At 42.2% G+C, this 12,788-nt stretch overlaps 1 protein-coding gene across 1 annotated transcript in view; it reads right to left on the reverse strand.

Moving 5' to 3' along the window:
- The window catches only part of lamc3 (laminin, gamma 3), a 93,298-nt gene that overhangs the window by 55,491 nt on the left and 25,019 nt on the right, over positions 1-12,788 (reverse strand). The window contains exons 3-4 of the mRNA XM_078286729.1: positions 10,288-10,418; positions 8,270-8,436 (exon numbers count right to left, since the gene is read on the reverse strand). Of these exons, the coding sequence (XP_078142855.1) occupies positions 8,270-8,436; positions 10,288-10,418 (298 nt within the window). The remainder of the gene's footprint in view (positions 1-8,269; positions 8,437-10,287; positions 10,419-12,788) is intronic.

A 12,788-nucleotide genomic window follows, 5' to 3' on the forward strand; every position in this document is an offset into this window, starting at 1 on the left:
ACACTAATGGTAATTGTGAGTTACTGAATTATTTCGCCAGGATGTTGTTCAGTCAACAAAACCATTTCATCAAATGTATGAACAGTAAATATGCACATGTATCTAATTATGGTCTTTGCTTCCAGTGTGCCAACCACTTACTCTCTATGGGGACGTGAGGTGTTTGCTGGAGTTATATCCTATCAAAAACACATTTTTAATGAGTATGACTTTCATCCCAATCATTTTGATATTTCAGAGAACTATAGCTGATAAATGTTGCATAGATGCTGTAATTATGAATGACTGTGAGTTTCACGCAGCCTAGAAAAGCCCACACCCTTTACATTTCCTCTCCTCTCACATTTATGAGATATTTTAATTTTGACTGTTAACATGTTGATGTCAACTAGGGCTTGTCGCTTCCCACTGATGTCACTTCCCACCTCGCATTTGCTTGCATCATTACTGGATAACCCTGGGTGTCTTTTCTGAAAGAAGCTTACTCTGATGGAATGAAAAGGAATGAAAAGATACTGCAGTAACCAGTATCCTTGTAATGATTGTATAGTGGCCTGTTGTATGTCTTTTAGCAAATGTTTATCAATGAGAGATTTCCTGTAAAAGGCCCGGTCCAGAAATTGTATATATGCTAAATGTAGTGTTTTATTTACTTATGTATCTTCACCCTGAATACACACTAAGATTTATAGCCTATATAGCCTACTGAGCAGCTTTGTTTTTTCCAACTACAAACATTCTCAGACCGTGAGAGCCACCACTCCTGTAATGGATACAAGGCCAAATTTGAGTCAGCTTAACTGTACTGTAATGAGTTCATTTTTTTAAGATACACTGTAGCATGATTTTGCTAGCATTAAGAAGGCCAACAATAAAAGTGTGCAGTCGTTGGGCAGTACCAGGTAGCTCAACTGTGTTTGCATTATAGGATCCGGCACTGGCCTTCACAATCCATTGGAAGAGATATTGCTTCGATATGGTTTTAGTCTCGGCTAGACTGGCAAAACAACTACATATACCGAAAGGTCTGAGTATGTGTCAAACATTTGCACAAAGGTCACGGGGCCCAGAGCATGTAATCTTTGTTACTCTGACATGAATGGAGGAAGAGAAAAAGCATTTAAATCAAAGGCCAGTGCATCATAAGACAAGACAGGCACCTTAGCTAGGAGTATGTGCCAAGTTGAAATGGAAAGTTTCATTAGACCTGCCTGGAGCATACATAATACAGGAAGAGTGTACCAATGGTGCATGAATGTCACTAACTCTTTTGGTTGAGAATAGGACCAAATTCAGCGCAGTTTTATAAGATTACATATCCCCGCTCAGCTGTAGCCAGACCAAAATGTAGTGGGAGGTCTGGGGGTCCTCCCCGAGAAATTGTCCCATTTAATAACATTTAGTTTCAATTTTACCATAGATTTGCATGTAGGTGTATGGAGTAAATGTATGGTCATTTTGTTGCCCCAGAAAAAAAGATAATTGTTGATTTAACACCTACAACATCAGCAGTTCAACATATGCACTTATATGTGAAGGTAATGCCTAGTATTATTGTCGTCTATCTCAAACAACACCTGGATAGCAGTTAACATCTCAAATAACATGTTTTCGTGTTTCTGATCCCTTTAAATTGACACCTGCAGGCACTGCAGTGCAGTTGAATATTGGAAACACATTACATAAGCATTCATTAAGCATATTACATTGTTGCCATTTGTTTTCCATCTAGGGAGAGAATGGAACACAAACTATAGCAGAACAGTGTGAAGGCCATGTATAGTGGATACCATACCACTATACATGGCCTTCACACTGTTCTATTAGTTAGTAGATCACTCCCTACAAGCAGTGAGGACTGATGGCAGAGTGGAACTGAGAAATAACAAATGAGCTAAACCTGTTTTTCAACAGGTTTGACACAGAGACCCCTGGACGGCTACCTCTATCCGCCTGTTTGGCAAGCCTGACCACACTTGACTCTGCCCACACCCACCTCCTCCCCATGCTGCTTTCCCCAATCCTTTCCTGAGGGCAATGTGGCTGACTCCCCAACCTGTCCATCACTGCCACTGGGGAGGCTCCCCACAAGCAAGGCAGCAGCACATGATGGTATTAGCACCAGGGTGCACACGGGACTGATGACTACCTCATTATTTAGCATTCTTTAGGGTGTTTTGAAACTAGCTACTAGTTCTATATGTATGTCTACATGCATAATCACTAACATTGACATTTTTAGAAGAAATCATGTAAATTATCACTTTTTTGCAACATTTAGCTGCCCAGCAAGCTAGTTCGCTATTAGCTAGCAGATAACTAGACCACATTTTTACCTTAATTTTACCTTAATTTATCAAGTTGATATAATATTCCCAACACAATTTATTCACTAACAAAAAACAAATGACACGATTTGTGGCTATCTATTTACATGAAAAAAATACCATTCAAATGTGCAACTTTTTCACCAAGTGGGGAGAAAAACGCTGGATCATTGGCTGAGAAAAGTTGGTGGCTGCCTTTCAGTATCAGTCAGGGAACTAAGTCCCTTGTGCTACCAGCATGTGCCACGCAGTTAGAAGATCTACAGCATATGTTCAACCTTTTCTTGAGCCTGAAGGGGCTTCCTCCACTATGGAAAAACTCCTATATTATGCCAGTGCCCAAAGAAGGGATGCCCTAGTGTGCCATCAGTGACTACAGGCCAGTGCCTCTGAGCTCTCACATAATGAAGAACTTTGAGAAGCTGGCCTTGCAGCACTTCAGACCCCTGCTGAAGGATTCTGTGGACTCCCTCCACTTTGCATCCCAGGCCCACATAGGAATGGACGTCGCTATCATAAATCTGCTCCTCAGAACTTACCCCCATCGAGATAAGCCTGGAAACATGGTGAGAATCATGTTCTTTGATTTCTCCAGTGCTTTTAACACCATGCAGCCCCGTAAGCTCAGGGATAATCTCAGAGTGATGCAAGTGAACAACACCATGGTATCCTGAATTACACATTCCCTTACCTGCAGGTAAGGGAATGTTTGTTTGCCAGAGCAATTTGCCTGACATAGGAGAGAGCAACACAGTGACGCCACAGGGAACTATACTGTCACCTTTCTTGTTAACACTCTAAACCTCAGACTTCAGATTCAACTCTGGCTATAATGCCACCTCTTGAAGTTCTCTCATGACTCCTCAATTGTGGAATGCATTAGTGTGAGCAATACGGAGGAAAAGAGAAATCTGTGTCCACCAGACACTCTCCACCAGGAGGAGCTGGTAGCTGACCTCCGACCGAACAAGAACCCACTGACACCTGACACCATCCAGGGAGATGATGTGGGGGTGATACATTCTTACAAGTTCTTGGGGTGTATATCAACAACAAATTGTAATTGTCAGACAGTACAGATGCACACCAATCGGTACTGGACAGTGCACTGTTCTTTGCTTTTGTGTGCTGAGGAGACAACATCGAGGTGGAGAATGCCACCAGACTCAACAAACTAGTAAAAAGAGCTAGCTCTGTCACAGGGCTGAGCCCAGACACCCTGGAGGCAGTGGCAGAGAGGAGGATGAGGTCCAAATTGAACCATGGAGCGCTTCAAATGCTAATTTGTGCCGACAGCCAGCCAACTACTCGACGGTTCCTGCCACAATGGCCCCGGCCTCAATCAACTAGTCCTCTTATTATGTCATGGATCCATTTGATCCATTACAGTTTTTGTGAAGTACTTGTTAACCTAACCACCTATTGAATGCTCAGCCGTCCTGGTGGGGGATCCCTCTTTGACTTGGCCCGCCCAAGATTTCGTCTTTCCTAGATTTTTCGTTTTTCCTAACACATTTTTTTTTCTTTCTTGGAGTTCTTCCTTGTATGCATTAAGGGTCTAAGGCTGGTGGTGCCGGGTAGGTTAGCCTATGGAGAATAGATAGGCTGTTATGTCTTGCTAAAATCTGTTTCTTCCTGAGGTTTATATCATTCTCTTCTATGGTTGATTTTTGATCAGTTAGATCTAGTTAGGCTCGTGCTCTGTAAAGTCCTTTGAGCCATGCTTGTGATAAAGGGCTATATAAATAAACAAACTTGAACGTGAACTTGGATGTGGCCCACAGTGGCAGTTTGATTGCCTCGGGATAACCAGTAGGTAATGTGCTTACATCAGATGTAAACCGCATGTAGAGTTACAACCGCTTCCATGTCAAGTTGAGGTTTTGTAAATAACTACTTTGTTGTGATTTCCTGTGTACGCCACAGGGTAAAGCTGATTTTGATTGCTAGACTTTTCTATAAATGAGGCCCCAGAAGTGGGTGTCCCTCCACTTAGGCAAGACCTGCATGCTGCCATTGCTCTGAGTAACTTGAACCTAATGGCTGCACAAATAGTTGCTAAATTAAAGCAAACTGTGTGCCAAATTTCATGAAATTTCATCAACCACTTTAATCAACGTGATTATCTTGTTGTTGGGAGCCTTTGTTATTGGAAGCCTTAGCTTGCATACAGGTTTATTCAAGACCTTGGTTTCGGGCAATGAACTTGTTATCTTTTCATGTCTTTCTGCTCAGGCTGCCTTTAAATACTATGTGCTTTTAATTCACTGAGTTGCCATTGGGACATTAATCAGATAGACTAAATACAGAAATATACTTTACAAAATCTAAAAACTAAACTCAAATTAAACTCAAATAAACTAACCTTTCTACTAAATTCACCAAGAGGTCGGTGAGTTCCACTCACCTTGCTCATTACATTAAAACTATGTGCAAACACTTCTGTATGTCTGCATGACATCCCAATGAATGTCCATGGAATGTTGCCTTCTGTTGTTCCTATAAGTTTGTTCTTGTGCCCTCTGTGCCCTGATGGTCACATACCTACATTTAATGGCACCTATGGTGTTTGGGAAGCCTGAGACACATTGGATTCTGTCCTTGATCACTAGTATCATGGCCAAAATATGCACTGTGTATTATTTGGTGCATCTGCCCATTGCCATTAAGAAATGTGCCAGGTGGCAGGAGACCGAGACCTGAAATATCCCACAACATCCCTCCAACACCCTTTGAAAGGAAACTGTTGCCAAGATCGCAAGCTACCTGGTAACATGGGAGGGATGTCAGCTATGTGACCTGGCTCAGCAAGTCCTCATTGAAAAGATGGCGTACCTCACTGATTGAGGCCCTTTCCATGAGGAAAAACTGGATGCACTTGGTGTTAAAATCTGCACATAAAACAATTTTCTGGAATCATGTAATTCCAGAAAGCATGTAAAGTCAACATTCCACTATAACATTCCACTATATGTGGGTGTTACTGTGTTGAAAGGACGTGTTTTAATTGCTTTTTGGATTAAACTTTTGGGGCTTGCTTTGGCCCTTGAGTGTGTACTGAAGAGGAGCGCTCCTGGCGAACTGGAGGAACGTAAAGCTCTACAGTGAAGCAAGTGATGAAATTTTGAACACACACCAATCGTGATGGCAAAAGCTAGGACAATAAAGGACAGGTTGAGAGAAGAAAATAGAAAAAATAATGAGGCTACGGTGTGAAAGGGAGCAATGGACATTTAGGGTTCAAGCTGTTCAAGGGAATAATGGACATTTCATGAGCCTAGGTATTTCCATACAAATAAAGTGATTTACATATCTGTGTTTAAAAATATAAATCAATGTCACTGAATACCTGGATCAGGGATGGTTGTAACACTTTGCTCCTCTATCTGCAGCAATGCTACCTCACATGAAGTAGTTTGACATTTGCCAGTGTGACATAGATGTCTATATTCACCTGTCAAAACAGAGATTCTAACAATACTCTAACAATACTTTGGATTCCTATAGACATTAGAACTAGTATCCAAGGAATACATCTGGTAGATTAGTTATAATTTTCTCAGGGAATTTGAGATATGGCTTATTTTTTGAAAGCAGGAAGACAGCGTGCTTGTCATCACTCTAGCTTGTCTCTCATTGGAGGAATTAAAGGTTTTACGAGGTTTTCAAGGTTTTTCAAGGTTTTTTTGCAGCTGTCCTCCCCTACCCTGTAAGCCAAGTCAAGTCTTTTCTCTGGAAGGAACATACCTGTTTGTATTTCACTTTAAGGAGAGCATCATCCAACCATGAATTTGGACATTGTGTATCAAGAAACTATCTGTCTGAGATTCAATATCAAGTTACCTTTCACTAAAGCAGATTTTCCATTTTTGTTTTTGGAATAGCAAAGAATGCCCTTTGCTAGTTATTCATGATGAAAGCTCTTTGCATGTGAGATATTGCTACTGTCATTTGTTATTTTGTAAAGTGATATGTGGAGACTGTTCTCTATGATGGTAAACTTGTAAGTACCATACCTGTCATTGCTACCAAAACCTCTGGGAAGACTAGATAATTTATCTGGCAAAATAGTAACATATTTCTGTCAACCCCCTGAATGTGTATTATTCCTGTACAAATTTTCCACATCAACAGTCACCAGCAGAGCTTCTTAATCCAACTTGGATTGTTTAATGCTGTAATTTTTAGGCATTTTGCTGATGCTTTTATCCAAAGCAATTTACAATTAGTGAACAGATTTATGTTCAGGGTCTTGCTCAAGGACACATAGCTACTGATGGACTCATTTGCTAAAAAATGGATCCGTTAAGCTCTTCTGTGTTTGTACAGATAAGTGTATGTTAAGAAAATGTTATATCCACAATGTGAGAAGATGTTAATCAGTCATACCTGTGGCACAAGTGCACTTATCCTCCTTTAATTTAAATTTGGAAGGGACCCATTTGCTCAGTAAGACAGAAAACAAGAATGCTTGGAGGGAAAATCCACCCTGTGTTGTTGTTATTATGATCTTGCACAGTTCAGCCAATATTTGTGAGCATGAACAAATCTCTCCCATAACTAGGAAGTAGAGAGGTGAGACAATCCTGATGATGTCATCAAAATAGTCTTACCCATTGACAGTGACATTGTGGACACAGTGACAATATCCAGATGACTTTATTAGGTTATGTTCACTTTCTGTGCATTTTTTGGTTTATAATGTAAGCAATACAATGAAATAACGCTCATTTCTATAAAAGCTAAAAACAACAACAAAGCATTTATTTTGAAATGCAATATGCATTTTGAGTATAATTTTATCTTTGTCATTTCAAAAATATATATGATTCCACCCTAAAAATGTAATCATTTTGTAGGCAAATGTCTTGAAATACCTACTAACTTGTGCTAATGTCTATCGGTTTCTCATCTTTGTTCTCACGTCTTTCCAAGGTGTTTTTTTTTTTTAAGGTGGGTGTCAAACAGTCATTATGGTGACTGTTCCAACACCTGACTCACAAATGTAAAAGGTTGAGAAAGAACTGAGAAGAACTGAAGAAATGTGAAATGACTTTTGTGCCAGATAGAGATGTGAAATTACATTGCGCATTCATTTTTACTCTTCCACATCCTGTGTCTATTTTTATATGGTCTGTGTGTTTATTTATTAATATACTGCATTGATTAGGTTGGGTGCGGTAGTCTATTTAAGACACCATCTGCTTGGATCCAAGAGTAAGAGTAATTAAAACAAGCTTGTTGCTTAATAGAATCCTGCATAAAAACAATTAATGAACCACTCTCCTTTATGGTTTTTATCCCTCAGCCAATTACAATTCATCCTCAACAGCATTCAATAAAAGTGCACAGTGCGATAAGCCAAACCTGATAATATTCATGGTAATTCATACATACAGAACTATTGAAGTGTGCATGCATGCACTCGTGCGTACACACACACACACACACACACAGACAAAATATCTACAAAAACATGGACGCTTATGTGAATATATGCACATCTTCCAAGAAGATGTTATTACCACTACTTGTGATGTGTTGACTTTACCATGCAGGAATTGTTCAATCATTCTGTAATGAAGCCTCAAAACTCATTTCACTGCTTTTTGTAGTTAGTCAAAAAGTTATAACTTTGATGTGGTGCCAGCCAAATAGTCAGTAAATGCTGTGTGAAGTGGAGATCGACATTTTTAATTGCTATGGAAAGCATAATGAAAATTGATGATGTTCAATTTCTCTCAACACAAATCTTGACAGCCATACATTTTTCCCATACTGATGGAGTAGGTACTTGCTTTAGCCCTTGTACAGTAGCAAAACCTGAAAACCTGAAGTGTACAGCATAGGTGGACATAACATTCTGGGACCTTTGATAGTTCGAGCTTGTCACTTCGGGAAAAATTGTACTATGGATTTGTGCACCCAGTTGTAGTACTCACTCAAACACTCGTTGGCGGAGTCCCCAGTGGCCCTGGCCCAGGGTCTGTCCTGGTAAAAGGGGTGACATTTCTGGCAGTCCACCCCCACTGTGTGATGTTGGCAGGCGCAGACCAGGCCCCCTTGCTCCCCTTCAACGCACTCACTGCCGTGGCCATTACACTTACATCTGAGGGAAACACAGATGGATGAGTGTGTGTGTGAAGGATGTGAGCACAAATTTACCTATACTCTCTCTTTCTCCTTACTGACACATAAACAAGCGTAGACATGCATATGCACACACACACAGGGAAATGAATAGAGGGTAAGGGAAGGCAGGGGAGAGGGGGAAGTGAGAAGGTATTTTCACCGTGAGAAGTTGTCACTTTCCATTACCTTTCACTGGCATAAACATAGGCTGAGATGAGGTGGAGTTTCATCCCCTTCAGTGACTGCACAAGTTAACTCCACTGTGCACTCAATACTAGTATGCTCAAGCTGTCCCAGAGCGTAAGTAACAGCAAACAGTATACGTTTCTGGGAGTGTTAGTGTGTGCATGTGTGCGTTTAATGTATGCACGTGCTTAATGTGTGCTCATGTGCGTGTCTGATTTATTGTGTGTTTGCTTGTATAAAATTAAGTGCATGCACACCATGTTTATATTGATGTATGGTATACAATTTTCCCAAAAACCTGAGAAAGGTAATATCCATAGACTAAAAGTGTAATCTATCAATCAAGTACAACCAGATAGTTAATATCTGCTAATTACTTCCCTTCCCTCTGCATTTGGAAAGCCTATCTCCTCTGAAGCACACAGAAAGCGGAGGTGGCTGCTTCTCCTGGTTCTCTGTACTATTTACTGGCGCTGTTGCTGGGTTCTGTTGAGTGGCTGTGATGGGGGACAGGGACTTGTCACTGAGAGGCAGGCTCTGTCAAAATTAGCCAGCTGTCCCGGATCCAGACGTATGCTTGCCTGAGGCTCAGACCCAGTTATTTCTGTTGTCGCTGAGGCGACAACAACCTAGTAACTCCAAAGTGCCTCCAACCCATATATCAGATCTCTCTGCTAGAGCAGACTGCAAAGTAGACCTGAGCTCCAAACTAAATATGTTATGAGAGAGATGACTTGAACTGTACAGGCTGTGAATGTGCTATTCAAGAAATCATGAGCAAAATAGCTGAGATTGTTTATGCTATGTCAGAATGAAAACCACCCACTGCAATTTTAGCACACTCATTTTGTAGCAGACCATCTAAGCCACTACAGGTTGTGATGACAAGGCTACTTTGTGGGAATATTTTGGGAGTCTTTCAGGACAACTGGTTTAGTGTAGGACTGGCCAACTTACAAGTAGTGAGCTGTAAAGGTGAATGTAGTCATACAGAAGCCATTGGTACAAGGCTAACATGCTGTCATGTGGCTCTCTCTCCCCCAGGTGTTGTGACATTGGTGGGTCATTTGTCATGCTGCTGCCATGATCCTAAGTGCTTCTGACAGGTGTCAGATCAAGTTTATATTCTTTGTGAAGGCTTCATCTCAACTACTTAATCGTCCACTTCTTTCTGCAGTGCCAAGGTACACCCTGGTCCTTGGCGCCATGTCCTCTCTCATTACTGTGAGTAATAAACCCAGAGAACTGGAAGGAGGATGGAGGATTATCTTGGTCTATTCCCGTCTGATGGCAACTTGGCAGACAACAAGATGTTCTATTAGTCTTACAATCTGCTGTCCGGGATAAAGCCAGTGGTAAGTTTGCTTGTCTGTTATGTAAACAGGAAAGGAAGTGTGCGTGCGTCTGTTTGTGTCTATGAGTGTAGACGTGTCTGTCTTTACGAGTAGAGTAAAATAACATTATAACACAAAGGAAATAAACTGCCACGGTTTTTTGCTCACATTAGGTTTTTTTGTTCAGCCACAGTTTCCTTGGAGGAAGCACAAGGTTAAACTCTGAGGTCCCTCTCAACATGTGTGAGGGAATGATGGGTATGCAGGGTGACACGGTCCTGGAGGGCAATTTTTCAGGTGTCTCTTACCTGCCACCGACAGAGAAATCAGAGATGGCGTAGAAGTAGGAGCGCAACACTTTGGCGTCCTTGAAGAACTCATCTCCAAAGGTGTTGAGCCTGTCCAAAGAGATGAGCAGGTCTGTGGCTGTCACCCATTCCTGGAAAAAAAGAAAGGTGGGGAGGAGGTGGGAAAGAAGTTAGGACCAAGAGGGTGAGGTAGATGTTAGAAAATGCCTTTGGATGTCACCCACTTTGAAAAGTGGAACGAAGGGGAATGGGAGGGTGCAGTCTGTTGGCTGCTATCACTCTCGGAGGGACAACGAAGCAGGACAGACAAAGTATGTAAGAAGGAGAAGAATAGAAAGATGGAAGAAAATGTGATATTAGTTAAGACAGGCAGGGAGAGGGAGGATGATGTAAGATAGCAGAAGTTGAGAGAGCAAAAAAGAGAGAAAGTTGGAATGGAGGGTTGGCGGATCAAGGGAAGGAGACAGGGGTGGCTGGTGTTACGGCAGAGCGGATGTAATGGGGAGATAATGAGTATGGTGTAGGAAATTGAGTTAATGTCGGAGAGAGAGGTGAAGAAAGAAGGGGATTAATGGAGGCAAAAGCAGAATTGTGAAAAAAAACATGAGAAAAGAGACAACACTGCGGCACTACTTCAGTATAATGGATGGCACTTGGCAACACGCAAAGCTCCCATCCCTGATATGATTTAAGCTACTGTGTTTGAGCGCGCTGCAAAGGAACAGGTAGACAGAACGAAGCGAGGCTGGGGGAGGGAGAGTGAAGAGGGAGAACACAAACAGAAGAAAAGTAAACGGAAGAGCAACGGAGGGGTGGAAGATAAAAATGGGGTCAGGTAAGGGGAGAACAAATGACATGAGGAATCTCTTCCCCCCCTGAACAGAGGCAACTTTAAAACAAATAGCTGGAGAGAAACTTTCTGTCTGTTTCTTGGCTGGTTTGGGACTCAGTGGCAGTCCTGAAAAAGCCTGCTGTAATGTTGTACTTTTGAAGCTTCTCCCCTGAGGCATGTTTGAAGTGTGGGAATGGGGGAATGGGAGATTGGAACGGATGGGCCTCAGACTAAAAACATGTGCGATGGGTTCATACACTATGTGTGTCTCCTACGCTACAGTGTGTCTGTGCCGTGCTGAAGCCCATGGGAGTCAGAAAACACCTTCAGCTACAGTACCTTGCCTGAATCCGATTGCTCTTACAGTACAGTGTACAGTAGCTAGGCAGTGAGAGACAAATGCAATAACATTTCACATTCCTTAGCTTCATACAGCGTTACCATACAAAACAATACAGTTAAACATTCTTCTATGTTCAGCAAGTGAATAGAAAGTGCCTCAATTTGTTAGCAGTGTGAAATGTAACATAGAATGACACTGAACTCTCCGAGTCTCTCTCCACAGGAACCTAGTTTGTGTGATCTATCACAGCTTAAAAAAAGCCCTAGCACTGCAGTAAAACTTTATAACCAATTAATCTTTTAAAGGGCTGCTTCTTAGGGGCTTCTTATTCTTTCAGCCAGACCATCATCTTCCTGTTGCAAAGGAGAGGGTCTTGGGATGGGCCACCTGTGTGCTCCGCGCTCGCAGCTCCAAGACACGGACTGGTGGGGCGTCAAGAGGTCGCGGCCCCTTATTGGAACATCTGGTGTGAATACGCTACACATGTGTTCCTGATTGGTTTAACCCCTTCCAGGGTTAGGGTGAGCAGGAATGCCGGACCTCAGTGCCGTCTGTGGGTCAGCTTGGTCAGACACACATAAACACTTTTTAGAGGGGATTTATGTGCAGTCAGCAATGTGTGATCAGTGGCACAGGGAATATCATAGAATGTATAGAAATGGCTAATTAACATGCTCTTTCTAAGAAGTACAGAGAAAAGAGGATTTTCCAGTGTTAATAAGGCTCCTGTAGGCTCCTTTTCCACCAAAATTCAGCTTTTTGCTACAGTAACTCGTCCCATCTCTAGTGCACTCTCCTTAAATGCCCTTTTTTACCTTTATACTTTACCTCTTTTTTTCCTTTCTCTCCCTCTATCAGACTTATCTCCCCGCTCCCCTCCCTAACTGGAGTGCTCCTCAGGGTTTCCGGACAGCTTTGCACCTTAGCAGTCCATCGCCGGTTATGGAGCTGCCTATTTGTAGTAACAGTAACTCCAGCGTTGCAGAGCCGAGTGTGGTTGGCACGCTACTGTTCGGGCCCTTGCTTATCGACTTTGCCCCTGCTTGACATAGCTGCGCTCTGGCTAATGGGGTTTGGCCGATGCCGAATGACCCTGACGCACGCCAGCTGCCAGGGAAAGCAGATGCTCATTCTTCATATGGTCCTAGACTACCTGGACATGGCAGGATTTTCATTCAAAAAAGGGCAACAAATGAGGGAGTAGGCTAGGGGCTGGGGAGTTTGAGATGGGAAACTTAGCTGCAAGGTAACAAATTAAGATAAAATGAGGGGCAGAAAGGTTGAGAAAATGGGGAGGAAGGAGACCAAGGAAGTTATGCCAGTGGT

The sequence above is a fragment of the Centroberyx gerrardi genome, chromosome 2, assembly GCF_048128805.1.
Source record: "Centroberyx gerrardi isolate f3 chromosome 2, fCenGer3.hap1.cur.20231027, whole genome shotgun sequence".
NCBI lineage: Eukaryota > Metazoa > Chordata > Actinopteri > Beryciformes > Berycidae > Centroberyx > Centroberyx gerrardi.